The following is a 27,556-nucleotide window of genomic DNA, read 5'->3' as shown; positions in this document are numbered from 1 at the left end:
AGAGGGGAAGGAAGGAAGAAAGAGGGAGAAAAACATCAATGTGTGGTGGCCTCACTCTAGCCCCAAGCAGGGGACCTGGCCCGGGGGGAAGAGGAGGTGCCCCCCCCCAACTCAGGCATGTGCCCTGAGGGGCATTGAACTGTCCACCCTTTGGTTTGCAGGCCCACACTCAATCCACTGAGCTACACCAGCCAGGGCTCCACTGTGTTTTTTAAAAAAGATTATATGTCTATTCATTTTTAGAGAGAGGGGAAGGGAGGAAGAGAGGGAGAGAACCCTGGCTGGTGTGGCTCAGTGGATTGAGTGCTGGCCTGTGAACCAAGAGGTCCCTGGTTCTGTTCAAGCCAGGACACAGGCCTGGGTTGCTGGCCAGGTCCCCAGCTAGGGACATGCGAGAGGCAACCAATCGATGTTTCTCTCTCCCATACCCTCTCTCTAAAAATAAAATAAAATAAAATTTAAAAAGAGAGGGAGGGAGCGAAACATCAATCAGTGGATGGAGAGTATTATGCTAAGTGAAATAAGTACAGTGAGAAAAAGGCTTGGACTCCATATGCTGTTGAAACCACATACCGTTCCATATACTTTTCATTGTCCCAAAGGGCCAACTTTCTGTCTCGAGGCACTTCAAAGCCAGCTAGTTTTAGAAACTGCTTTAGGATTTAAGAGTTTTAGGAACTTGCTTCAACATCAAGGAAGTTGGAGTTGTTCGTGAAAAAGCAGCAAAATTTCACTCTGAAGCATTAAACAAATTCATAGAAGCAGGGCACTATCTCCCCCCAAATTTTAAATGATGACAAGGGTAATCTTGCCCAAATGAACTTTTGTCTGACAACTCATTTTCTAACACCCTCCCATGCTTTGTCCAGCGTCTCCACGCCATAGACGCTCCCTCCCATGAGTCACTTAGTAGCTGTCTCCCGTTATCAGATCGACTGTCTGGGTATCGCAGTGCTGGTCTTCAAGTAACCCTTTTTTAACTTAATAATGGCCCCAAAGCGCAAGAGTACTGATGCTGGCAATTTGGATATGCCAAAAAGAAGTCGAAAAGTGCTTCCTTTAAGTGAAAAGGTGAAAATTCTTGACTTAATAAGGAAAGAAAAAAAATCCTATGCTGAGGTTGCTAAGATCTACAGTAAGAACGAATCTTCTATCCGTGAAATTGTGAAGAAGGAAAAGGAAATTCGTGCTAGTTTTGCTGTTGCACCTCAAACTGCAAAAGTTACTGCCACAGTGCGTGATAAATGCTTAGTTAAGATGGAAAAGGCATTAAGTTTGTGGGTGGAAGACATGAACAGAAAATGTGTTCCGGTTGACAGCACTGTGTTGCGCCAGAAAGCACTGAGCCTATACGAAGACTTCAGCAAGGGATCCTCTGAAAGGAGTGACACCAAGCCATTCACTGCAAGTAAGGGATGGTTACACAGATTCAGGAACAGGTTTGGACTGAGAAATGTAAAAACTGCAGAGGCTGTGCCTGCTGTTGGAGAAGCTGCTGCCACATTTCCGGCAGAGCTGAAGTTGATTAAGGAGGAAGGTATGTATAGGAAAAAACAGTGTATATAGGGCTTGGTGTTATCTGGGGTTTTAGGTATCCACTGGGGGTCTTGAAAGGTATTTCCCCGCGGATAAGGGGGGACTGCTGCACATCAAGAGTGGCTGTTTGCAAAGTTTTCTTGCCAGATACACAGGCTGGAAAAGGCGCTGCTGTGGTCGCCACCTACCGAGGAGGGGTGGGGGTGGGGGGGAAGGATGGTCGGCGTGGCTTGAATGCCCGATGGGGAGAAAAATCACAAAATCACCCAATCGTGCGCTTTACGTGAATATATACAATCTCTGGGTCAAGGTTTTCAAACTTTTGACTTTAACTTAGGTTAACAGTAATGTCTCTGCATTTCCAAAATTCATGAGCTAATAATGACAGTTGAGAAGCCAAAAATAACTGGGGGAGTGAATAGTTTTGAGTAAAATTGCTTAGTCTTTGAACAAAACGGGCTACAAATCAGGTTATCTGTTACCACTCCATGGCTTTTCCTCAACTGTATTTTTAAATGTCGAGTGCAGACGAGAGCAAAGCCGCAGGGGGTAAATAAAAACAGGAGTCCCACCCCTCCACCGTCCAAAGTCCGGGCAAAATGTTTCTTTTGAGGCAAGCTTACAAAACTAACGGGAGTTCTTTGTGTCCCAGAGGGTGGTGCAGGGCGGAGAAAATCCCCTGGAGGAGCAAGGAGGCCGCCAGGCCGGCTTGGAGATCCCCGGCCTTTGCCGTGTCCCGGTCTTGCAATTTGCAGGGAATCTCGGGCGCAAGAGTAAGTGCGAGTCTTCGTCGGCGACTGAAGCCGGCTGGAGCTCCGCAGGGAGCAGGCGGGAGCCACCACCAGCCTAGATTTTGGTCCCTGCTCCCCTCCCCCACCCGGGCGGCCGAACAGGCCCCAGGTGCAGCCATGTTCTCGATCCCACCACCCCGCGCCTCCATTGACAGTCCTTGCAGAGAGGGCCGGGCGCCGTGTTCTCGGCGTCCCCCGGCTCGGGGTTCGCCGGCGCGAGGTTTTCTGGGAGTTGTAGTCCACCGCCCCCGGCATCGCGTTAATGGGTATGAATCAGAAACTACAACTCCCGCTGGGCGGCGTTGCGGGTGCGCAAGCGCCGCGAGCCTTCCAGGGACAAAAAAAAAAAAAAAAAAAAAAGGAGGAGGGTGAGAGAGAGAAGCTCGGAGAGCAGAGAAAAGGGGCCACCGATCGCCCCCCCGCTTCCCCACACGCGCTCTCTAGCCGTGGCCGCCCGCCTGCCGCGGTTACCCCGGCCTCTCTCTCGGTCCCTTGCGATTGGATCTAGGCGCTAAGCGAGGCCCTGCCGGGGCGGCCATGCGGCGGTGACAGAAGCTCGGCTGAGACGCACGGGCCCTCGCCCTCTCACTCCTGCCCGCTAGTCAGCTCGCCTCAGCCCGAGGCTGCTCCGCCGCGGCCACAGCTCGCGCACGGCTCACACTCGCTTTCCTTCAGCACCCCTACCCCGGCGCTGCCTGGAGGCGGCTGCACTCGGGTGAGTCCCTGTCGCCTCATCCCCCGTCCCCCACCCCAGTTGCCATCGCGAGCAGGGTCTTTATTTGAGACTGCTCCGGGGCCTGCACGAAGAGTTTAGGGAGTATCGGAGGCCGTGTTGGGGTACCCCGGTCCCCCAACTCCGGGCGGCTGGCGTTGGGGGTGGGGCAGGAACAGACGCGGTCGCGGGGGACGACAGTTGCACGCGCGCGCCTTGGTACTCATGGGGGAGGGGCGCGCGCGCCGGCGCCGTGTTATGGTGGGGGGGGTCTCACGCGTGAGGCCCGCGCGCGAGCGAGCCTGCGGCTGCGCATGCCCGACTGCTGATTGGCCGGCTCGGGCGGTGCGGGTGCGCGCCGCGGTGCCAGGCTCGAGCTGTGGGGTCGCGCTTAGCCTGGTGTCTCCGGGGCTGGTGCGCCGGGGCAGCAGACGCTCGGGATTGGCCGCCTGGCGGCGGGGGCGGGGTCGGCGCCTCGGTGCTTGGTAACTTCGGCCGGCGGGCGCGCAGGCTGCGAAGCGTCGCCCCTCCCCGTCCCTGTCCTTGCCTGCCTTCGCCCAGGTGGAACCCGGAGTGGGCTTTGTCCCCGCCCGGCGGGCGCGCCTGCCCTGCTGGGCCAGTTTTTGTGGGGGAAATAAACACAATGACCGGAAGGAAAACCTCAGCCTTCAGGCCACGAATATAAGCCGCCTGGATTGGACCAGTACCCAGGCGGGTTTCAGGGGGAGGAAGAAGACAAAAAAAACTGTCTTCTTTGCCTTTTCTCCCCCCTCCATATTTGCTTATCCAAGTTTTTCCTTTATTAAAACGAGGTTTGTTTATTTACTTATTTTTTAGTGTTACGGTTTTGCGCTAATTTGGGGCTGAGAGTGTTCAGATATCGGGTTCAGTTCAAGTAGTGCTCACTTCTGCGAATGCGGGCCTCGGTGCAGACTTCTCACCCTTTCTGCGATTCAACTTTGCTGCAGACAATGGATTGGTGGGCCAAAGTGCCTAAAAGTAGTCTCTGGGTGCTAAAGAGACAAAAGGGGAAGCTAGTTTGCAAAGGAGAATCTACAGGAGAGTGCCCTGAGAAGGCAGGGCTTACACTCCTTCCCCCTAAAGCCTATCATTTGGGATGACTAATTTTATTTTCTACTACAGTAGACATCCCCCCCCCCCCCCCCCCATGCACGGCTTTGCTTCCCGCGGTTCCAGTCGAGGTCAGAAATGGAAAATTCCAGAAATAAACCATTCGTAAGTTTTAGATTTCTTGAGCTGTTCTGGTTAGAGTGATGAGGTCCTTCTCTGTGCCGCCGGGATGTGAATCATTCCTTTGTCCAGTCTGTCCACACTATATACGCCACCAGCCGCTCGTCACCTCTTTGGTATACAGTGCTGGTGTTCAACTAACACTTATTTTCCTTAATTATGGCGCCGAAGGGCAAAAGTAGTGATGCTGGCAATTTGGATATGCCAAAGAGAAGCCGAAAAGTGCTTCCTTTAAGTGAAAAGGTGAAAATTCATGACTTAATAAGGAAAGAAAAAAAATCCTATGCTGAGGTTGCTAATATCTACAGTAAGAACGAATCTTCTATCCGTGAAATTGTGAAGAAGGAAAAGGAAATTCGTGCTAGTTTTGCTGTTGCACCTCAAACTGCAAAAGTTACAGCCACAGTGCGTGATAAATGCTTAGTTAAGATGGAAAAGGCATTAAGTTTGTGGGTGGAAGACATGAACAGAAAATGTGTTCCCGTTGAAGGCAGCATGTTGCGCCAGAAAGCACTGAGCCTGTACGAAGACTTCAACTTCAGCAAGGGATCCTCTGAAAGGAGCGACACCAAGCCATTCACTGCAAGTAAGGGGTGGTTACACAGATTCAGGAACAGGTTTGGACTGAGACATGTAAACACTGCAGAGGCTGTGCCTGCTGTTGGAGAAGCTGCTGCCACATTTCCGGCAGAGCTGAAGTTGGTTAAGGAGGAAGGTATGTACGTATTAAAACAACATAGTACACACAAGGTTTGGTACTGTCTGCGGTTTCAGGTATCCACTGGGGGTCTTGGAATGTATACCCTGTGGATAAGGGGGGACTTCTGTAAATATTTTTGCCTTGTCCATTCTTAAGCTACTGTAGTGTACTGCCTTGTGCTTTCCTTTAGGCTGCTTCTCAGTATCTTCGTTCACTCCTGTAGGCTAGAATGACTTTTTCTTCAGGCTCTTCTTGCTTATATGTATTCACTTTTTTAAAGCCTATATTGTTGGGTCAGAATTGGCTGTTCTTGCATTATCCCAATCAACTTGTCTGCCCCTTCTAGGAGGGCATCTTTATTTCCTCTGCATGTGTTCAGTTCTGCCTTGTTTACATGTGTCTGGCCTACTCACTAGGTATTAAATTCAAGGCTTTTCTGCCTTCGTCTGGCCTCCTTCTAGTCTACAACTGTTAAAGTGCTTTAACAACAGCTAACATTTGAATATTTCTTATGTGTCTGGCATTGCTATTAAGCCCTTACCATGTGTTTTCTTATTTAATCTTCAGAACAACCCTGTAATTCCATTTTATAGATGAGGAACAAGCCTAGAGAAGCTGGGTAATTTACTCTTGATCACCCAGTCGAGTAAACCTTGACTCTAAGGTTTGAATCTAGGCCATCTGACTCTTAACCTGGAAGCCAGTGGTTCTCAAACTACTTTGCGCATCAGCATCCCCTGGAGGACTTGTTAAAACACAATTGCTAGGTCCCTCCCTGGGTGGGGCCAAGTAATTAGCATTTCTAACCAGTTCCTTGGTGGTGTTGATTCTTGAGAACCTTTCACAATGGCAGATTAAGTTTTAAGTGAGGGAAATTTACAGATGAATGCTTTCATTACTTTAAAACTAGATCTTGCCCAGACTGGTGTGTCTCAGTGGGTTAAACATCGGCCTGCAAACTGAAAAGTGGGTTTGATTCCCAGTCAGGGCACATGCCTGACTTGAGGGCCAGGTCCCCAGTTGGAGGGTGTGTAGGAGGCCACTGGTCCGTGTTTCTCTCACACAACTATGTTTCTTTTCCTGTCTTTCTCCCTCCCTTCTCTCTAGAAATGAATACATCTTTAAAGAAAAAAAAAAGCAATATATTAAAGAAACAAAAATAATCCCAGCTGTTTACAACTTATTGAGAGTTAAAAATTTTTATTACCAATGATTACAAAATTAAGAGTTAAAAAAATAAAAAGTCTCCAGTTTAAAAAAGAGCCCAGGATATTTAAGTACAGAATAAAATTAGGAATCTAATGATTCACTCTCACTCACTTACTAATTTATTCACAGCACAGGCATTTATCTCTTTACAGAGATGCCTAAAGCTCATCCCATCCCCATCTCGGAGTACAAAGTCTGGGCACTGGAACAGAACTAGAGCTTGGGACTAAGATAGGTTGGGCCAGGCTAAGGCTGGCAGAGCAGCTAGAGCTCCTGACCCTCCCCCCTCAGCTCCTTAGACCTCCAAGGATTTGGCTTAGTTTTAAGATTATGACTACAGAGTCTGACATTGAAATAATAGGCTTTGGGTTCTTTTTTTTGTGGCACAAGTCTTGTTGAGAAAGACCTTTTGTTTTTTTATTGTAGTGAATTTCTTAATGGGGAAAGTAATCTCAAATTAGGTAGGAGGAAAGGGTCTACAATTAGGGTCTATCCTTTTTGATGATTCTTAGCTCGATGGTGTGTTCCAAAACATAAAATATAGAAGACAAGCTCCCTAACCCAGGTGGTGGTTATTATGTAAAGGAGCAGTAAATAAAACACTGAAAAACTACTAAACACTTAACTTTTTCTCTTATTACTGGTGACTAGTTCTTTGCATTGCATTTCATTTCAGTTCTACCATTGTTTTACTCTTTGTTGAAAATGAGAGTTTTTGCCCTGGCTGGTGTAGCTCAGTGGATTGAGTGCGGGCCTGAGAGCCAGAGGGTCTCTGGTTCGATTCCCAGTCAGAGTATGTGCCTGGGTTGCAGGCCGGGTCCCCTTTCCCCGGTAGGGAGCGCAAGAGAGGCAACCTCATATGGATGTTTCTCTCCCTCCCTTTCCCTCTCTAAAAAGAAAGAAATTTTAAAAAAATGTGAGTTTTTAAATATTGCAGTCCTCTTAACGGTTGTGGTTATAATTAATGTGAGATTGTCTTAACCTTTGGGTTCTGCAGGTGCTGATCAAGTAATTTTTATGTATGTATAGGGGAAAGCATTTTTTTGAAGAGTTTTTGAGAATTATTGTGAGAATGTTATTTCACTTTTCAAAAATGCATTAGAGGCAATTAACTTGAAAGATAATTGTCAAGAATTTTATTAATAGCAATCTACTAAAGAGCATAACAATACATTTAGTATTCTACATGTATACTAAATGTATACATTTAGTATACATTTATTTGGGTTGAGCTTATTCACTGTTACTAACTGAAAAACATAAGAAATTCAATTAATCAGTTCATTGTAATTGTAGAGTTGAAATTCATTGTATTCAATGGGCTTAAAATGGCAGCAAAGCATTTGAAGAATAATATTTGATTATTCGATTAACCAAAGTATAGCTGAGGCTACCTGCCTGGGGCAATAACATTAACAGTTAGTATTCTAGAGGATGTATGTATACTGGAAAAATTGTGTGGATAAATCAGAAGTGCTGAGGGTATTATCTTGATATTCATTCTCCATTTTTTCCTCTTTGTGCCTTTCCCATTTTTCTTCTTTTTTGTCCTTTACTGGAGCTCTTATCACTGTAGGTTTTGTTTTTCTTTTTTTCCCTTTTTCCTCTGTTTCTACAATCCTTGTACTCCATGCTCATTTCTGAAACTACTTACTGCTCTGCTATTTCCCACGTTGGTCTAGTGGGAAAGTGAGAGAAAGTTTAATGTAGTCATGGATTGTCCAAGAGTTGATGGAGGATTTAGTTGTAACTTGATTAAAACTATAGAGGACTTTTAAAGAATTAGTTTATTTAAAAAATGTAATTTGTATGGCAAAATGAATTCATAATTGAGAGAGGGAATATCATTTAGTGGATTTATAGACTTAAGTTCTGACTTCAGACTACCGGGATTCAAGTCCTGGTTCTTGCCACTTCCTAGTTAAGTTACCTTGGGCAGTTCACTTTACATCTTTGTGTCTTAGTTTCCTTCTTTTAAAGGTGGGGTGATGATAATAGAACCTGTTTCTCTTTTAGGGTTTTGAAGATAGAATGAGTTAAAGAGGTTAGGATGGTATCTGGCATACAGTAAGCATTTGATAAATACTAGCCATAAAAGTACTGTTTAATACTTTTGAGAAATTATGTTTTCTAAGGAAATAAAAATTTTGCAGTCTGACTACAAAGTTAATCTCCAGAAACTGGAGAATGTAGAGTCTGGGAGGACGAGGACTTGTTCATCCTGGGATTTTTCTCCTAGTGATTGTTAAGTTGTTCCTGTTTTTGTAATATGGCAAGGGAAATGATATTTTCCCCCTCAGTAAATATTGTATGTGATTATATTAAAGTAAAATTATAGAAGCAGAGAGTAGTGAAGAAGTCTTATTTAGGGTGGGTATCTGGTTAAAATGAGCTTGGGTTTGTAGACAGAACCCATATATTTCTTTATTTTATTTTTATTTTATTTTTTAAAAGATTTTATTTTATTTTTAGAGAGAGAGGAAGGGAGAGAAAGAGAGAGGGGAGGAAACATCAGTATGTAGCCACCTCCCACATTCCCCATACAGGGGACCTGGCCTGCAACCCAGGCATGTGCCCTGAGTGGGAATGGAACCAGCAACCCTTTGGTTCGCAGGCTGGAGGTCAATCCACTGAGCTGTACCAGCCAGGGCTTTTTTTTTTTTTTTTTTTTTTTTTTTAGTTTATTTATTGTATTTTTTCCCATTATCATTTACCCCACTTATAGCCCTCTCCCCCCTGCAATCACCACACTGTTGTCCATGTCCATGAGTCCTTTTTCCCTCCACCCCACCTCTCGTAGTTATCATCATACTCTCTATGAGTCTGTCTGTATTTTGCTTGTTAGTTCAGTTTGTTCATCAGATTCCACACATGAGTGAATCATACGGTATTTGTATTTCTCTAACTGGGTTATTTCACTTAGTATAATGTACTCCAGGTCCAGCCATGCTGTCACAAAGGGTACAATTTTCTTTTTCTTTTCTTTTTTTTTTTCCTTTTTTTTTTTTTTTTTTTACAGCTGAGCAGTAGTCCATTTCTAACGTTTGTGTATAATGTATTATGGAGACTAATGTCTACCTTGCAAATAGTGAATTTATAATTGAAATAGCTAGCCTCTGAAACTGGTTACATAGCAGATAGATGGCCCTGACTGGTGTGGCTTGGTTGGACACTATCCTGCAAAGTGAAAGGTTACCATTTCAGTTCCCGTTCAGGGCATATGCCTGGGTTGCAGGTTCGGTCCCTAGTGGGGTGCATTCAAGAGGCAACTGATCGATGTTTCTCCTTCACATGGGTGTTTCTCTCATTGATGTTTCTCTCCCTCTCTTTCTGCCTCCATTTCCTTCTCTCTAAAAATAAAAAATAAAATCTTTAAAAAAATAGATAAATTCACCTATATTCTATCTTCAACTACTTTAAGTTTTGGAGGATAGTGCCTTGTTTCCCAATGGGGATGCTGAAATATGGTATTTGAGCTAGAAACTAGTAAAGGAATTGAAGGTGGTTGCAGTTTCATTGCTTTTATAGGGCAACTAAAACTAAAGGAGATAAGAAAAGCACCCTGGTTGGTGTGGTTCAGTGGATTGAGTGCCAGCCTGCAAAGCAAAGGGTTGCTGGTTGGATCCCCAATCAGGGCACATGCCTGGGCTTCAGCCCAGGACCCCAGGGTATGTGAGAGGCACCCACACATTGCTGTTTCTCTCCCTCTCTTTCTCCTTTCCTCTTCCTCTCTCTAAAAATAAATAAATAAATCTTATAAATTAAAAAAAAAGCTATCTGATTTGTGGCCAAGACCCACTCGCTTAAATGTCTTTACTAGAAATTGACAGTTTGATTGATGAAAGCAGAGAAAACTTTGTTTCTGCATTGTTATATTTTGATAAAGCTCTTATTATCGACTGCAACATAAATGTGAGTAGACTTTTGTGTAGATTGGGTTTTCAGAGCAAAATTGATTTAAGAAAATGAGGTATTGAATCCCTGGCTGGTGTAGTTCCGTGGATTGAGTGCTGGCCTGTGAACCAAAGGGTTGCCAGTTTGATTTCCAGTCAGGGCACGTGCTTGGGTTGTGGGCCACGTCCCCAGTAGGGGGTGTGTGAGAGGCAGTGACACATTGATGTTTCTCTCCTCTTTCTCCTTTCCTTCCCCTCTTTTTTTTTTTTAAAGATTTTATTTATATATTTTTAGAGAGGGGAAGGGAGAGAGAGAGGGAGAGAAACATCAATGTATTGTTGCCTCTCCTGCGCCCCCAACTGGGGACCTGGCCCACACCAGGCCTGTGCCCTGACTGGGAATTGAACCTCGACCCTTTGGTTTACAGGCCGGCACTCAATCCACTAAGCCACACCAGCCAGGGCTTCCTTCCCCTCTCTTTAAAAATAAAGAAATAAAATCTTCAAAGGAAAGAAAATGAGGTATTGAAGTTGAACTAAAATTAATAAATGGTGTTGGCTTCAGACTTTAAAATATTTAGGTTAAATTATTTTAGTTGTGAAATGATAATTTGACAAAGGAGGATGACAGCAAGGTTATAGGGATGGGCAAAGTAGGTAAATTACCAGCCATCATTACCTGAAGGATAAATCATAAGTAAGGATACAAAATAATGACAATAATAAGACAAATAACATAATAATAAATACAATACAGGAATAAACTCTCATACTCAGAACTATAGATCTATTTTTGCCTACCCCTGTATATTATACCCACTTTACACATGAAGAAAGAGCAGAGAAATTGACCAAAGTACTAGAATTTGTTTAAAATTGGTTAAAGGGGTAAAAGATTTATTATTAGCTCCATTTCTTCATCTTATTCTTTTTCTCATGTGCCATTTTAACCATTTTTTAACATTTTAAATTTAATGGCATTAATTACATTCACATTGTTAAAACCATCATAACTAGAGCTACCTGGGTGAAGCCCAAGATGGCTTGTCCACTTGGTCCCTAGATGAGGCCAGCGTGGGTGGTTCCTGTCATCTCCTTGAGGGTCCTCTCTGGCCAGCACTCTGTGCTAGAGTGATGGGTTGTTGTAGGGGAGAGAACGATGGCAGGGAGCCTTGCTGGGGGCTCAGGAAGGTGCCTATGGAGCTGGGTGCCCTGGCATACAGAAGCTTCTCTCTTGGTGTTTCTGGATTGTTACATGTAAGGCTCACCCTCCTGCTGCCCAAAGTGGTTGATCATTGGAATGAGTAGAGGGCCATGTTCGGGGTATATGATAACATGGGGATCCTGGAAATTTTTAAAAATCAACCCAAAGAATTAATTAAGGGCCCCAGATAGCTTCAAGGCTGGAGGGGGAATGAATTGCAGCATTGTATCTAAAAGAAGAAAATGGTTGGAAATCTGATGTTCACTGATAACCTACATAACCTTAACAGACACATCGGCACACTCTACAAATAGCTTAACTGATGTGGAAAGTACCTGTAGAAGACAAAGCTGGGGACAGTGGCAGAGGCTTAGCTGTCACCCAGGAGAAGGGAAACAGTACTTTGCCCTGTGAGGAAAGGGATTTGTATCCTCTCTGTAATAAAATGGGGCTTCTTTAGAATCTGTTATACACATACTCAATGCACAAAACATCACAGCTACTTCTAAAATTTTATCACCCCAGATGGAAACTCTGTACAAATGCAGCAATTAATCTCCGTTCCTCCCTCTCCCCCTAGTCCCGGTAACCTCTTGTCTGTTTTCTGTCTCTGCAAATTTGCCGATTTGAGATGTTTCATGTAAGTGGAGTCATATATTATTTGTCATTTTGCGTCTGGCTTCATTAGTATATTGTTCTCAAGGTTCATTTGAATTGTTGGATGTATTGGAACATCATTCCTTTTTATAACTGAATAAGGTTCCTTTGTATGATATACCACATTTTATTTATCCATTCCTCTGTTGGTGGATATTTAGGTTGTTTCTACGTTTTGACTTATGAATATTGCATCCATGAACATTGGTGTACAAGTATATTTTCGATCCCTGTTTTCAGATTTTTTTGTGTATATATTTAGGAGTGGAATTGCTGGGTCATTGTTTTTTTTCTTAATGCTTTTCTTCAGGCAGCAGAATTTGGATGGATCTGAACAACTCTCAATAGTATGGAAAGTCCTTACATTTATTTCACTTAGCATGTTTTCAAGGTTCATCCATGTTGTAGTATTTGTCAGAATTTCTATTTTAACCCTCATTGTGATTTTTGAAATTTTTGTTTTTATAGTATGACATAGGAAATAATTTTTAAAAAGCACTCTGTAAAAGATTATATTGTAGAAGCAGAGAGTAGTGAAGAATTGGTTAAAATGAGCCCTGGTTAGATAGCCTATGATTTCTGATTGTGTAGGTCCCATATATTAGAGAATTACTGTGTGTGTTTTGATTGTATTTACATACATGGGCCTTAGTATTTTTATAGTAAGTTAAAATTTTCTTTCTTTTATTTTTAAAGGTTTTATTTATTTTTTAGAGTGTCAGGAAAGGGGGAAAGGGAGAGTAACATCAGTGTGCAAGAGAAACAGCTATTGGTTGCCTCTTGAGTGCCCCCTATTGGGGACCTGGCTCACAACCTAGACATGTGCCCTGACTGGGAGTCTAACTGGCGGCCTTTTGATTTGCAGGTTAATGCCCAATCCACTGAGCCACACCAGCCAGGGCTGTTATTAATTGTTTGTAAAATGGAACATCTGAATAAAACACCAGCCTAATTTGTTTCCCTGTGGAAGGGGGACCTATTAAGCCTATGGAGATATGCTTTTAGAAATGTGAATTAACCTTGGCTGGTGTAGCTCAGTGGATTGAGCACTGGCCTGTGAACAAAGGGTCCCTGGTTTGATTCCCAGTCACCATGCCTGGGTTGCAGGCCAGCTGCCCAGTGAGGGGCGCTCAAGAGGCAACCACACACTGATGTTTCTCTCCCTCTCTTTCTCCTTCCTTTCCCCTCTCTCTAAAAATAAAATAAATAAAATCTTAAAAAAAAGAAATGCGAGTTAAAATATTTCTTTGTAAATAGGAACAAGGAAATTCTGGGAGTTACAAGTCCTACTGTAGCTTCTGGTGAACTGATTGTATCCAAAATGTTATGTCCACTTCTGGACATTGTCTGGACAAAACGGAATATTTTGCAGCTGTGAAATGTTTTGGAAATAATGTTACAGGTAAAGCACGTGACAAACTGGCCATGCTTAGTTTGGAGAAGAGAATTGTGAGGGGAGCACAGTGCATTATTGAAAGACCTCTTGTAGAAGACGTCTCCTCATTATAAGGACTGATTTTAAACGAGTCCAATAATTGCAAGTTATTTAAAAGTAGCAAGCTCTCTACTGGAGGACATGTCAAAACTGGGAGTTGGTGCAAGAATTAAGCAATAATAGCAGTAACAACTAGTAACATTTTTTGAGAGTTTATAATTAGTTTGCTGTTGTGCTACCTTCATAACTTCATTTAATCCTCATAGCAGTCCTGTGTCCTAAAGTAGGCACTGTTAGGATTACTATTTTAAAATTGAGGAAAATGAGGTTTTGAGATGCTGACTAATCCAAAAAAACCATAGCAAGGCATAGTTTTAATATAAATATAGGCAGTTGGATTCCGAGCCTGAGCTCTTAACTACCATGCTATACTAATTTCCAGTTCTGATACTGTTTATGTTAATAGATAATGATATTGACTAAATAAATTCAAGGAGCATTGTCTTTATGAATTTTAATTAAAAAAAAGATTTTATTTAGTATTAAAGAGAGGGGAATGAAGGGAGAAAGAGAGGGAGAGAAACATTGATGCTTGAGAAAAACAGATCTTTTGCCTCTTGCACATGCTGCAACCAGGGACCAGGCCACAACCCAGGCATGTGCCCTGACTGGGAATTGAACCAGCAACCTTTTGCTTTGTGGGACAACGCCCAAGCAACTGAAGCATACAAGTCAGGGCTAATTTTAACTCTTAATAAACAAGATAGGTACAAGGTTGAAAATCGGGTAAAATTACCTGGGGTAAAATTATGATTTCTTTTTTTAATTTAAATATTGTATTTATTTGTTTTTAGAGAGAGGGGAAGGGAAGGAGGAAGAGGGAGAGAAACATCAATGTGTGGTTGCCTCTCACATGCCCCCTACTAGGGAACTGGCCCACAACCCAGACATATGCCCTGACTGGGGATCAAACTGGCGACCCTTCGGTTTGCAGGTTGGCATTTAATCCACTGAGCCACACCACCCAGGGCATGACCTTCTGTATTATAGCCTGTGATCTGATCTATTTTCCAAGATCAGACAAGATCAGGCACATTCGAGGTGGTATGGCCATAGATGATCTGATCTGTTTGATAGTATTGTGACTGAATTCTAGTATTGGTGTGGGGAGGATCAACCAGGAGCCTGGAATGTATTCTGGAATTCAGCATTTGTGTCCTGAGTGCTTATTGTGTGCAAGGCATTGTGTTGGTGCTGGGATGAGAGGGTTCTCTCCCCAAACTCCCCCCCCCCCCCAACTCAGCTTATAGTCCATAACAAATACTATCCAAATTGAATGACCTAATTTACTGGTTGATGTACATATAGTCTGTTGAGTTTTATTTAATATCCTTTAGATCGTTTATACTTCTGGACATATTTACCTGTATGAATTTCCAATCATTCCCTTCTTAAAATGCAAAAAAATGAAAAATAGCCCATTTCTAGTTTTTTTTTTTAGCTAGACTTGTAATCAGTAACTAACTTTTTAATGTCCTTAGTTCTCCCAGTTCTGATATTCAGAACACTTGACAGCAAAAGCAGAAAAAGAAATAAGACAAAAGTAAGAGAAATTTTAATTTCCTTTAAAAATTAATTTGAAGCACTTTTTAAAAAAAGTTACTGATTTTAGAGAGGAGGAAGGGGGAGGAGGGACAGAGAGAGAGAGAGAGAGAAAACAAAACAAAACAAAACATCAATTTGTTGTTCCACCTATCTGTGCCTTCATTGGTTGCTTCTTGTATGTCCCCTGATTGCACATCGAACCTGCAACCCTGACACATCCCAATGAGGGTCTAACCGCCCGAGCTACACAGCCAGGGCTAATTTTGAAACACTTTTAAACTCACAAAATACAGTTGACCCTTGTAAAACATGGAGGTTAGGGATGTGTTGATATTGGCAGTTGAAAATGTGCTTATAACTTTTGATTCCCTACCAAAACTTAACTACGGATAGCCTAGTGTTGATTGGAAGCCTTACTGGTACATAGTCGATTAACACATGTTTTATATGTTATATATATTGTATTACTGTAAAGTAAGCTAGAGAAAAGGAAATGTTAAGAAAATCATAAGGAAGACAACATACATTTACAGTATTGTATGAATTTATTGAAAAAAATTGGGCCCTGGCCAGTGTGGCTCAGTGGGTTGGGTGTCCCATGAAACGAAAGGTCACTGGTTCAGTTCCTGGTCAGGGCACATGCCTGGGTTGCAGGCCAGGTACCTGGTGTGGGGCCTGCAAGGGGCAACCAACTGATCAATGTTTCTTCCCTCACTTTTCAATTTTCTCTCCCTTTCTCCCTCCATTCCTTTCTCTAAAAGTCAATAAAATCTTTAAAAATTTTTTTGTATAAGTGGACTTGTGCACTTCAAACCCTGTGTTGCTAAAGGATCAACTGTAGTTTTACGAATAAACAAACAAAACTTCCCGCACAGAAACCATTAATTTTGCTAAATGTCACTTTATAGTAGAAGGGTCTAACCTAAAATCACCCTTCTGGATGATTATATTTTCATACAAATATAATCACCAGTTGGGTGATTGTATTTTCACCCAGTTGTCTTGTCTAATATGCTTCACTTTATAACAGTTCCTCAGTCCTTGAGTCTCATGCCCTTGATCTATTTGAAGATTACAGGGCAGTCGTTTTATAAACTTGGGTTTGTCTGATGCATTTCGTGCGGGAATGTCACAGTGTTCTCATTGTGTTGTGTTGTGTTGGACATGATGTCTGTCCTGTGACCAGTGTTAACTTTGATCACTTGGTTAAGATGGCATGTGCCTTGTTTTCCTTTGTTGGTGAGTATTGTGTGGCGATACTTTGGGATAATGAAAATACCTTTTTTTTTTTTTTTTTAGAATCAAGGAATCTCTGAGGCTGGGGATTTTTTTGTTTTTAATTTTTAGGTTAGTGCACGGACTCAAAAATTGCATTACAGTTGTTGTCTAAGTCCTGAAATGGTAATGCTTTTCCGAGATTTGAATATGAAAAATGTTAAGAATTAGATTAAATTTTACAGTGTGTGATGTGGTTTGAAGGAACATGGGGAATTACGAGCAGTCAGATCTGGATTAGATACTATTTAATAATTTTTTGATCTTGGGCAGTTTACATTGTATGTCAAAGTTACCAAATGTTTTTATGTGAAAAAAAGGTGTGCTTTGTAAATTGTGTCAGGTAGATGCCACCCTTTTATAAATAAACACAATAAGATACTAAGTTAATTTCTTTGGTATCATTCAGAAGACAGACTAATGTGGTCAATGAATTACCTTAAACACATTTTCTGAGGTAGCTACTAAATGGACATAATTAGAACAAATAGTAGTATTTTGAAAAATTTACGACATTTGTAAATTCTGTGTCAGAATCTGAACTGATTATACTAAATGTTCACTGACATTTTAGGGATAAGTTTCCTCTTCTGAAGAACAGATTAGCTTTTGGTACTCAGTAATTATAGGTTGAACATGGAGTTACTTAAATATGAATAATTTCAGAGGTAGAAAGACAACTCTTAAAAGATTGCCAGAATGTAGTATTACGTGATAATATAGATAATAGTAATGCGACTGAATCTTAGGATGAAGTCAGCTGATTCAACTATTAGATCCTTTCCGCTTATTTTAGGCACCATCATATGACAAAATTTGTAAATACTTAGATGACGAGTTGTAACTTGTTCTCAGTGTGCATGATTTTGAAGAAATTATTTTATAAATAGGTTTTTTAAAAGGCTGAGATTTCACTTTCTTTCGAGTTGGATGATACTTGAAGTTACATTATACTTCTCACTGAAGATGTTTCTTTTAGTGTATTTACGAGTATTTAAGACTGTGCTGGAGCCCGTAGCATTAATTTTGTTGAACCTTGGCTTTACCAGCTTTTAATAAAATGAATCGTTAAATTGGAGTTTTACCTCATATATACAAAATAACCTGAGACTAGGTCTCAAAAGAATGGAGACAAGTGGAAAACTGAAAAGACAAGGAAGAGAGAGCTCGTTTTAAAATCTGGCGCAGAGAAAGAACATCCACAGCAGAGGAAAGTCATACTGCATTTTTTGGAGTAAAGGTCAAAAACCTAGGTTTGGATGGAAGGTTTTCCTGTTAAAAGTATCTCCCTTCCCCTCTTAAGCCTGTTGAATAATTACAGATTGAATACTATTACCTTCCTTTAATAACACTGTCTGTAGCCGATAAGTAATATCCTAGTGATAGGTATTTTAGCTTATTTTAAAGATTTTCTCAGTTTTAACTGATCCAAGTGTCTGGAGTTTAGTGATGATAGCTGTAGTACAAACATTGAGTTAGGAAAAGGTACTGATTTTTGAAATCTTTGTTTTTTATTTTTACTTTTTCATTTAAAAATATTTTTTAAATTACAGTTTACATTCAGTATTATTTTATATTAGTTTCAGGTGGTTAAACATTCATATACTTTCAAAGTGTTGCAATATTTTCAGTACCCACCTGGTACCATACATAGTGATTTTTGCAATCTTGAAGTTTTTTTCATCATACTTAAGTAAATGTACAAGGGTATGTTATAAGGAAAAATAACAGATAACTTTAGCATTCTGCAGAAAATTGTGAAAATAAGTTTTTCTGAAGAAAATAAAATAATGGTCCTGGTGCCTTGATCAATTCAGATTCATTTCCTTCTAGCTGAGGGTGGGTCTAGGATCTTGGATTTTGTATTACTAAGTCAAACTGTTACTATTTATGTAATTTTTTTTAGTTTTTATTTATTTATTTATTTTTAGAGAGAGAGAGAGGAAGGGAGAGAGAAAGAGAAAGAGGGAAACATCAATGTGTAGCCACCTCCCACATTCCCCACACAGGGGACCTGGCCCGCAACCCAGGCATGTGCTCTGAGGGGGAATCGAACCAGCGACTCTTTGGTTCACAGGCTGGCGCTCAATCCACTGAGCTGTACCAGCCAGGGCTCAAACTGTTATTTAAACCCAACTCTCACACTGTTTATCTGTTAAAGGAGATAAGTTTGTTAGTGCCTGTCAGCAATGTTTTGTGTTCATCTAGACAGCTGTTCTGTAACACATCCACATGTTTATCTTTGAACCAAATCCTTTACTTTCTTTGTAGAACGTGACTGATGTTGATATAAATTAGGTACTCCTCAACGCATCCATAATCTTTGTGTCATGGACAAAAAAAGATATATTTTTGCTTCAGTTGGTTTGCAATGAGGGGCAGTTAATTTACTGCCTCATAAAGATTGCCTAGTGTTACAGTCTAATTACTATATAATAATTTACCTTGGTTTTTTTTAAACCTGTCTTTGATTATTATTGTGCATGAAAGAGGTAATTTGGAATTTGGAGATATGGATTCTAGTCCTTTGTTATAGAATTAACTGGGTGACCTTAGTAAGATGGCTAATCTTTCTAGGTTGGGCTTCTTATTTATAAAATAATACAACAAAATGGCTGCACTAAAATATCTTAAATTTTCTTCTTGATTAGATTGTACATTGTAAGTTTGAAATGGGAACGTGTTTGTTGAAAACAACATAATAGCACAAGGAAGAAAAGGTGTGAATGTAATAAAAAAAACCAGATCAGGGTTATGGTAGCTCCCTCCCTCACTTACCAGTCTGCCCTGAAACTTAATTTGAAGCAGGTGTATGTTGAAAATTTAGTAATATTTTAGAGACCAACATAATAAAAAATATTCAGAATAACACCAGTTTTTGTGGGTTTTTTTTTTAAGAATGATGATAATGTGTGTGAAAATCTTCAAGAGCTCTTTTGACTCACTTTAACTTTTGTTATTTTGCTGTTCAGTATTAACAGCAAGGATCAGTAAATTCAAAGCAGAAATATGGGCAAATGAAAAAATTTATGTGCAATTAATTGTTGGCATATATTGAGGTAGAACAGACCAGTAAAGACACAGTGAAACCTAATCCCTGAAATGGATCTCCAACCAGAAACACAAGAAGGTTTTAAAGAATGGCTGGAGTCTGTTTTCAGAAAGATAAAAGAAGGCCATGCATGTATCTATGAAATGATAGCTGACGGGGATAAAAGATAAGGAAATGAAACAGGAACAGGCCAATTAGGTCATATTTGAAGCTCATAAAGGAGGATTAAAATCAAATTAGGAACACACAAAATTAAAAAAAACCTCAGAATGGAAGAATTAAGGACATCAAAATACGACTCAGGTAGCTGTTAGGTATTGTGTTCCTGGCGTGCTTTTCTCATCCCTTTCTCCAGTGAGGTCCTGTTTTGCCTTGTGAGTAGCTGCCTATCTCCCTATTTCATGTGGTTCTAGCTACAGTGCTAATCACAGTAGGCTTGGTTATGGTAAGCTTGTGACACAAACTCCTCAAACTTCTGTGCAGACAGTGGGAGGAAGGTACGATAGTCTGTCTGTTGCATCTGGGATTACAGTACAGGTATGCGGTAAACTTAAAGATGTATGTGGCTGTCATCTCTTTTGGGACAGAAACCTCAAAGGGTTTCTCAAGTGAGGCAGGCCCACAGGGAGGGAGTAGAGATAAATCTAATGAGTGGCATGTCTCATGTTCCTGGATCTAGCTGTGTGTAGAGTCAGTGCAACCTTTAGATCGAATAGTTACAAATAAAAATAAAAATAAAAATTCCCTTTACCTGAGGTGGCTTGAATTGAGAATTTGTACCTCATGATCTGGCTAATTCATAACTTGTTCTTGAGAATGAAGGCCATTGTAAGGTGTGGTTCCTGGAGTTGGTGGAACTCAAGAATGTTACAAAATTATAAAGCAAAATGTTGGTAAAAAATATCAAAAAGTTAATAAAGGAGAAAGGAATTTTAGAGGGGTAATGTGAAAAGGCTAACATTAAAAAGAAAATGGGAACTCCAGGATAAGAAATCAGAATTACCTTTGCCCTGTGGGCATTTGCTAGTTTCGCCACATCAACTTGAGGTTTGCAAACCTTGTGAGATGAGAGGCTCAGAACTCAAAGTTCAGCCCTGCCTGGATTGCTTAGTTGGTTAGAGCATCATCCTGATAAGCCAGGGTTGTGGTTTGATCCCTGGTCAGGGCACATACAAGAATCAGTGAATGAATAAATAGAATAACAAATTGATGTTTCTCTCTCTCTCTCTCTCTAAAACAAATAAATAAATAAAAACAAAATGTTCTGGTTAATGACAAAATAGCACACTATTAAAAAAAAAAAGTTGAAAACCTGCACAAAATTCGGGGGTTATATTGGAGACTCTTCTCATTAAGCTGGGGGTGCAAAAAAGGCGATTGAGAAGTAAACCAGCCTACATCCCTGTTTGCGGTCTGGGTTAACATCTCCTGGTAGTTCAAGGAGCCTGAAGCCTTGAACTGGGATTATGGTGATCCCAGGCAGGTAGTATTTCCAGGTACCTGGAGGAAACTACCTTCATTGTGGGTCTCAAATTTAAAATAATTTATTAATGTAAAGTTATCAGGACATAGTAAAAGATAATCAGGTATACATGGGATAAAGTATCATGAGTATGAGCAAGAACCACCCGAAACAACAGAAATATACCTACAAAACTTGAGGTTTTTAAATTATTAGAGTCTGTGAAACAGTTATTCCTATTATGTTTAAAGAAATTTGTCAAGCTGGAAACTCTTCAAGGAGTAGGAAATGATAAAATGTGACATAGCAACAAATAGAAATTCTAGAAATGAAAGTTATAAACAAAATAAAAATTCAGTAGGTGGTTTTAATAACAGAATAAGCAGAGGTGAAGAAAGAATTAGTGACACTGAAGATAAGTTAGAAGATTAGCTAGAGTTTAGTTCAGAGAGAAAAATATGCAGGAGGGGAAGAGATTTAAGGACTAACATGCAGTTAATCTGAGCCTCAGTAGGATAGGAGATAGAAAGTGAGGCGAGACAATACCTGGAGAGTCAATAGTTGAGAATTTGCTACAACGGAAGGTCTGAAGGTCCGTAATCCTTAGTCAAGAAGCCCAGTGAATGACAGACATACTGGATGAAAAATCTATTATCTAGACACACAATGAAACTAGAAAAGCAAAGAAAAAGAAAACATCTTTAAAAACAAGGGTGGGGAGGGCGTGGTGATTACCTTCAAAGTGGACTACAGATGACTTCTGAATAGCAACCGTGGAAGCCAAAAGATAATGAAATAATCTCATTGTGCTGATAGAAAGTAATTGTCGCCCTGACTGGTGTGGCTCAGTGGCTTGGGCATGGTTTCTGCAATCGGAAAGATAACCTGCCTTTTTGATTCCTGGTTAGGTAGGACACATGCCTGGATTGTGGGCCAGGTCCCTGGTTGGGGGCATCGTGTGAGAGGCAACGGAGGCAACCTATCGATGTTTCTTCTCTCCCTCTCTTTCTGCCTCCCTTCCCCTCTCTCTAAAAATAAATATAATCTTAAAAGTAATTGTCAACCTGGATTTCTATTTCAGTGAAAATGTCTTTCAAAAATAAGGGAAATTTTAGTAAATAACAGTTTGCCATAAGAAAGAGACATTCTACGGGATTTAATTTCAAGCAGAACAAAGTCTAAGATGCAAGGAAGAATGAGCAAAGAATGACGTAAATGTGGTTAAATGAAAAATTGAGACAAAAAGACAAAAATACTGCATTTAAAAATGCAAAATTAAAATAAACACAATAGAAAATCTGAATAATTAAGGACCTGCATCTATATAATAATTTTAATAAGGATTAAAAGAATGGACTGGAATAGAAAATTATTGACCATTCATGCAAATATGTAGTTGTTATCAGACATCAGTTTAGTAATGGCTTACATGATGAGTCACCCAAGAAGAAATACAAAAACTATGAAAAGTGTTTCTTTAGTAAGTAGAGAAATTAAACAATTTTATTGTAATGAGGTATTCATAGTGATTAGGTCATAGATCCAAAGTGTTGGTGAGACTGAATTTAGTATATATAACATTTCTGGTAGCAATGTAAAAGTTTTGGCATTATGTATCAAGATTTATAATGATATTCATGCTATTTATTTCATATTTCAATATTAAGAATTATAAAATATGGAAATATAAAGGCAAAAGCTAACTTATTTACATAGAGTTAAGAAAATTGTGTGATTCCATTTTGGTGCCAGTTGGTCACTGAGGCAAGGTCACTGCACCCATTGTGGGTTAGGCTCTCTGGAGTTTTATTAATTTATCCTAAGAATCTGTGTCCCTGGTGTCTCACATGCATATTAACCTTAGCAGGTCATAAGACTGTATTTCTATGTTCCTTTTCTCAGGGAATCTACCTTGCTCCCCGGTTCCATGTGGATACCCTTGTGCCAGTAATCTTTGGAGATTGGCAGTGAAGAATGCTCACATGGAGTTGGGATGGACCTTTGTATACTGACTCATGTTCCCTTAAGTTTTCTTTTCCCTTGGTTAACTCATTCTTCTACTGCAGCTACCACCATGGTGGTTCAAGGGGTCATGAGAATTTACTCAGCATAGATTAATCTCTATAGCAGTCCAAAAGTTAATGTGTCGTGAAAGTGCTTTTTGTCTGTGATCTTCAATATAGTAACCACTAGCTACATGTGGCTGCTGAGCACTTGAAATGTTCTAGTGCTTCTGAGGAACTGAATTTTACATTTTATTTAATCTTTATTTAAATCTAAATAGCTACATGTGGCTATTGGCCACCGTATCGGATAGCACATACATAGAGGGACACCCTTCCTGTTGTTCCTTGACTACTGATTTTCTGCCTTGGATGATTACCTTCTTCCTTATAAAGAGAGATCAGATCACCTTTTCTCCCCACACCACCACTCCTCCTCTACCAAGGCAGCATCAGCCACAATGGGGAAGCAAGTACATTATGTTACAAATGCAGAAACCAAAGTTGTTTTCTTATTTAACATTGGCTTCAACACGTGAATTGTCTCAGTTCAATTTTTCTTCCATTTCTGTTTAAAAAGATTTAAAGGGGTCAAGTCATCCTTTTTGTGTTTAATGTTTTATGGAGTACATGATCATTTTGGTCATTTTCCCTTTTGTTCCAAAGAATTATTACTGATGAAGTTCAGAGGTACAAATCATGCTTATTTGCATTACTTATGAGTACAGAGCTAAATATCCCATTCTAGTTCCTTTAAATTTTTTGTTTCATGGCCTCCCGTGGAAGAATAGTCACTAGGTGTTTCTTTCTCTTTTGTCTATCCAACTCATTTGAAAATGAGGGTGCTCATGAAAGGTCAGGAACTTTCACAGTAAATGGTTGATTTAATCCTACGTCTCTGTTCACAGAAGGGGACCCTGGGTGCCGCCCACTGGAGTTACAGATTTTGTTAGTCTGGGTAACCCACAACTGGCTTTCTTGGTGGCTGGTTCTGTGAGGACCAGTGCCTCATGCCTCATAAGCTTACATCACTGGCCTGGTATGTCCTCTGGTGTTGGTTACTGCCATTGTGTGAGGCAGTTTCTTTTGGGGAAAGGGCGAAGAGAGAGGCAGCAGTCAGTGAATGATGGGCGCAGGGAAAATGTTTTGTGAATAGTCTGGACTAAAGGGAAATAACCTCTTGGGACTGGCAAAGAACAGTTCAGCGAGTTTGCTGTTGTGATCCAAACTCACCCATTTCTGGAGAGCAGAAAGCCCCAAACAAACTGTGTTGTTTTTTATCAAGCCTGAGTGAACTTGGTCACCTCAAGGTTCTTTCCTTTGAAGATGCTTCCTGAAACGTTCTGCTAACGGAATAGGACCTCTCATTGCTTGTGGCACCCCTACGGGGCTGCTGGTGTGGCAGCTGTCTCCTGTTTCTTAACATTAAGTGTGAATGACATCATATCAGATTTATGACATTTTAAAGTGAGAAGTGGAAATAGCAGTAGGTGGAAAATTGCCCTAGTGTTATGTTCTAGCTCTGATAGTGGGTATATGACCTTGATAAGTCACTGCATTTGTAAATTGAGAACACTTTTTTCTTTTGCTGGAGAATTAAAAGGTAAGTGAGATCATTAAGAAATACGAACTTTCAGAAATAATGACAGCATTCTAAGCAAACGCTTTGATTATGGAAAAGTAATATGCATTTGTTGTCCATTTTGACTGAGCTGCATTTTAATATAAATTTACTTATCCAAGAGAAAAGAATTAGGGAAAACTTTTTCTGATTTTAATTACTTTCTTGCTTGATGCTTTTCCTGATTCTGTCTCCATTCAGAATAGAGATCTTGTTTTGGGAAACAATTGCCTCTCTTTGTTCATAGATATGTGGTGATAAGTGTCAGTTGGTTTTATTATCATTTTTTATTAATCAACTTTTATTTCCTCAGTATGTGTACTTTATTATTTGTTGATGGCTAAATCTAGTCTAGGAGTTAATTTACATGGTAACAGATGGAAGACATCAGAGTTTTTATTTTTACTTTTTCAAGATTTTTAAGATTTTTAATTTTTGTTTTATTTTATTTTTTTAAAAGATTTTATTTATTTACTTTTTAGAGAGGGGAAAGGAGGGAGAAAGAGAGGCAGAGAAACATCAGTGTGTGGTTGCCCCTCACACACCCCCAAATGGGGACCCGGCCCACAACCCAGGCATGTGCCCCAACCGGGAACCAAACCAGCGACCCTTTGGTTTGCAGGCTGGCGCTCAATCCACTGAACCACACCAGCCAGGGCTAAGATTTATTTTTAGAGATAAGTTTTTAGTAACAGTATCATCCTATTTAATAGTAGGGAAAAGATTTAGTTACTTTTTGTTTTTTAAAGGTTTTATGTATTTATTTTTAGACAGAGGGGAAGGGAGGGAGAAAGGGAGGAAGAGAAACACCAATGTGTGGTTTCCTCTCGCTCGCCCCCTCCTGGTGACCTGGCTCGCAACCCAGGCATGTGCCCTGATTAGGAATCCAACTGGCAACCTTTTGGTTTGCAGGCTGGCGCTTAATCCACTGAGCCACACCAGCCAGGACTACATACATTTTTAACCAAAATAATTTTCATATGTTCTCCAGAACATTGGGGCTTCAGTTAAGGGATACCCAGATATTCAGTAAATTAATTATATACATAGATGTGTTTTTAGAATATGCACTCATACTATCAGTCTTCAATTTTTTAGCCATCCTTTCATTTGATTTCTTGATCTCTAGCTACAACTAGAATTAATTCAACAAAATTGAAAGAGACCTTTTTTAAAAAAAGATTTTATTTATTTATTTATTAATTTTAGAGAGAGAGGAAGGGAGAAAGAGAGGGAAAGAAACATCAGTGTGTGGTTGCCTCTTGCACAACCCCTACTGGAGGCCTGGCCTGCAACCCAGGCATGTGCCCTGACTGGGAATTGAACCATTGACCCTGTGGTTTGCAGGCCAGTGCTCAATCCACTGAGCTACAACCAGCCAGGGCAGAAAGAGATAACTTTTAACAGGTATCTAATTTAACATACTAATTGATGGGAAACAATTTTTTAACGTGCAAGTTTTTAAAAATTTGCTTTAGATTTTGCCTTAAGAGTATTTTCATGTGGTGTTTTTGCTTTTAAATTTGAGAAAATATTCGTAACAAAATTTATCATTTTAACCATTTTTAAATGTACAATTCCCTGGCATTAGTGCATTCTCGTTGTGTGACCGTCACCACTATCTCTGGATCTTTTTCATTATCCCAAATTAAAACTGTATGCATTAAACAGTAACTCCCTGTTATTCTGTCCCCTTAGTTTTTGGCAACTACCATTCTACTTTCTCTGTGAGTTTGATGTCTTACATGAGTGGAATCATACAATATTTGTCCTTTTGTATCTGGCTTATTTTACTTAGAATTATATTTTCTTACTATAGAATATTTTCAAGGTTCATGTATGTTGTAGCATATATTTCAGGACTTCATTTCTTGTTTATGCTGAATTCCATTCTGTATATATGTATGTATATGTACATGTATGCATATGAGGTCTGTCCAGAAAGTACACAGCCATTGTACATAGTACATAGTACATTGTACATAGGACAACGACGCCTTAGTCCCCTTCAAAGTAGGCACCTTCGGACCTCACACGGTTCTCCCAATCCATCAGCTGCACGTTCATATTTTCCTGAATCTCACTGATGGTCTGAAATCTCTTCCCTTTCAAAGATGATTTAGTTTTGGGAGAAGCCAGAAATCAGGGCATCAAATCTGGGCTGTAGCAGAGCTGAGTCACATGGGTGATTTGGTGATTTGATGTTTGGCCAGAAAACTCTGTATGAGATGTGAGGCATGAGTGGGCTCACTGTCATGATGAGGCTGCCAATCACCAGTTGCCTATTGCTGTGGCCTTCTGAATCATCTGAATAATTTTTGTGGAAGAATGTTCAAGGTTAATGCAAAATTTGATGCAGATTCATTGCTCTGTTCACTCAGTTATTTTGATCAGCATGGGACTTTCAACTTTTACTCCATTTCCAACCTGGGCCAGTTCACCCCTCCTTAGGCAACCTGGTGGCCCCCTGCTCCTGGGAGCTCACCATATTGATGCCGAACTTAGTGTGGACACTTGATCAGCATAGCACACTACAGCCCAGAACTCCTGGGCTCAAGCAATCCTCCTGCCTCAGCCTCCCAAGTAGCTACGACTGCAGGCGCACTCCACCATGCCCTGCTCGCTCAGTCATTTTGAATGCGATGGCCACATAGTACACATGCTCACTGAATGGTGTCTACTGCCCCCACTGTCTAATACAGTGAAGTCGTCATTGTTCACACATGTGCATTCCAGTCCACCGTCCTTGGCTGCCAGTTTACATGGATGTCCGCAAACTGTTCTTGTTATATTAACAATGGCTGGATGTTTTCCAGACAAACCTCATACATCACATTTTGTTTATCCATTTATATGAGAAAGGACATTTGAGTTGTTCCCATATTTTGGCTATTGTGAATAATTCTACTATGAACATGGGTGTGCACAAATATTGTTTGAATCACTGCTTTTAGTTCTCTTGGGTATACACCCAGAAGTGGGATTTCTGCATCATGGTGATTCTGTTTAATTTTTTTAGAAACTGCTAACTTTTTCTACAGTGGATGCATCATTTTACATTCCTAACAGCAATGCACAGGGTTCCAATTTTTCCACATTCTTGCCAACACTTGCTATTCGCAGTTTATCTGTTGTATTTTTATAGTGCTT

General features: G+C 40.5%; 1 protein-coding gene and 1 pseudogene across 22 annotated transcripts in view; both read left to right on the top strand.

Annotated features, from left to right (window-relative positions):
- Positions 1-1,078: 1,078 nt before the first annotated feature.
- The window catches only part of GTF2I (general transcription factor IIi), a 114,891-nt gene continuing 88,413 nt past the window's right edge, over positions 1,079-27,556 (top strand). For 6 of the 22 annotated variants that reach the window (XM_071222312.1, XM_071222305.1, XM_071222311.1 and 3 more), the window contains exon 1: positions 2,678-3,042. Coding sequence is in view for 14 of the 22 variants with exons in the window: in XM_045204543.3 (XP_045060478.1) it covers positions 1,258-1,537 (280 nt within the window). In the remaining 8 variants the exon portion in view is untranslated. Of the gene's footprint in view, positions 1,538-2,188; positions 2,310-2,668; positions 3,043-4,780; positions 5,006-27,556 lie in introns of those variants that run through there. The other 16 variants (XM_045204551.3, XM_045204553.3, XM_045204552.3 and 13 more) reach the window with 12 other exon arrangements.
- Positions 10,556-12,642, top strand: LOC112314908 (large ribosomal subunit protein mL51 pseudogene; annotated as a pseudogene).

Source organism: Desmodus rotundus, chromosome 1 (genome assembly GCF_022682495.2).
Source record: "Desmodus rotundus isolate HL8 chromosome 1, HLdesRot8A.1, whole genome shotgun sequence".
Classification (NCBI taxonomy): domain Eukaryota; kingdom Metazoa; phylum Chordata; class Mammalia; order Chiroptera; family Phyllostomidae; genus Desmodus; species Desmodus rotundus.
Note: the sequence above shows the minus strand (reverse complement) of the source record. Positions and strands in the feature narration are given on the sequence as shown.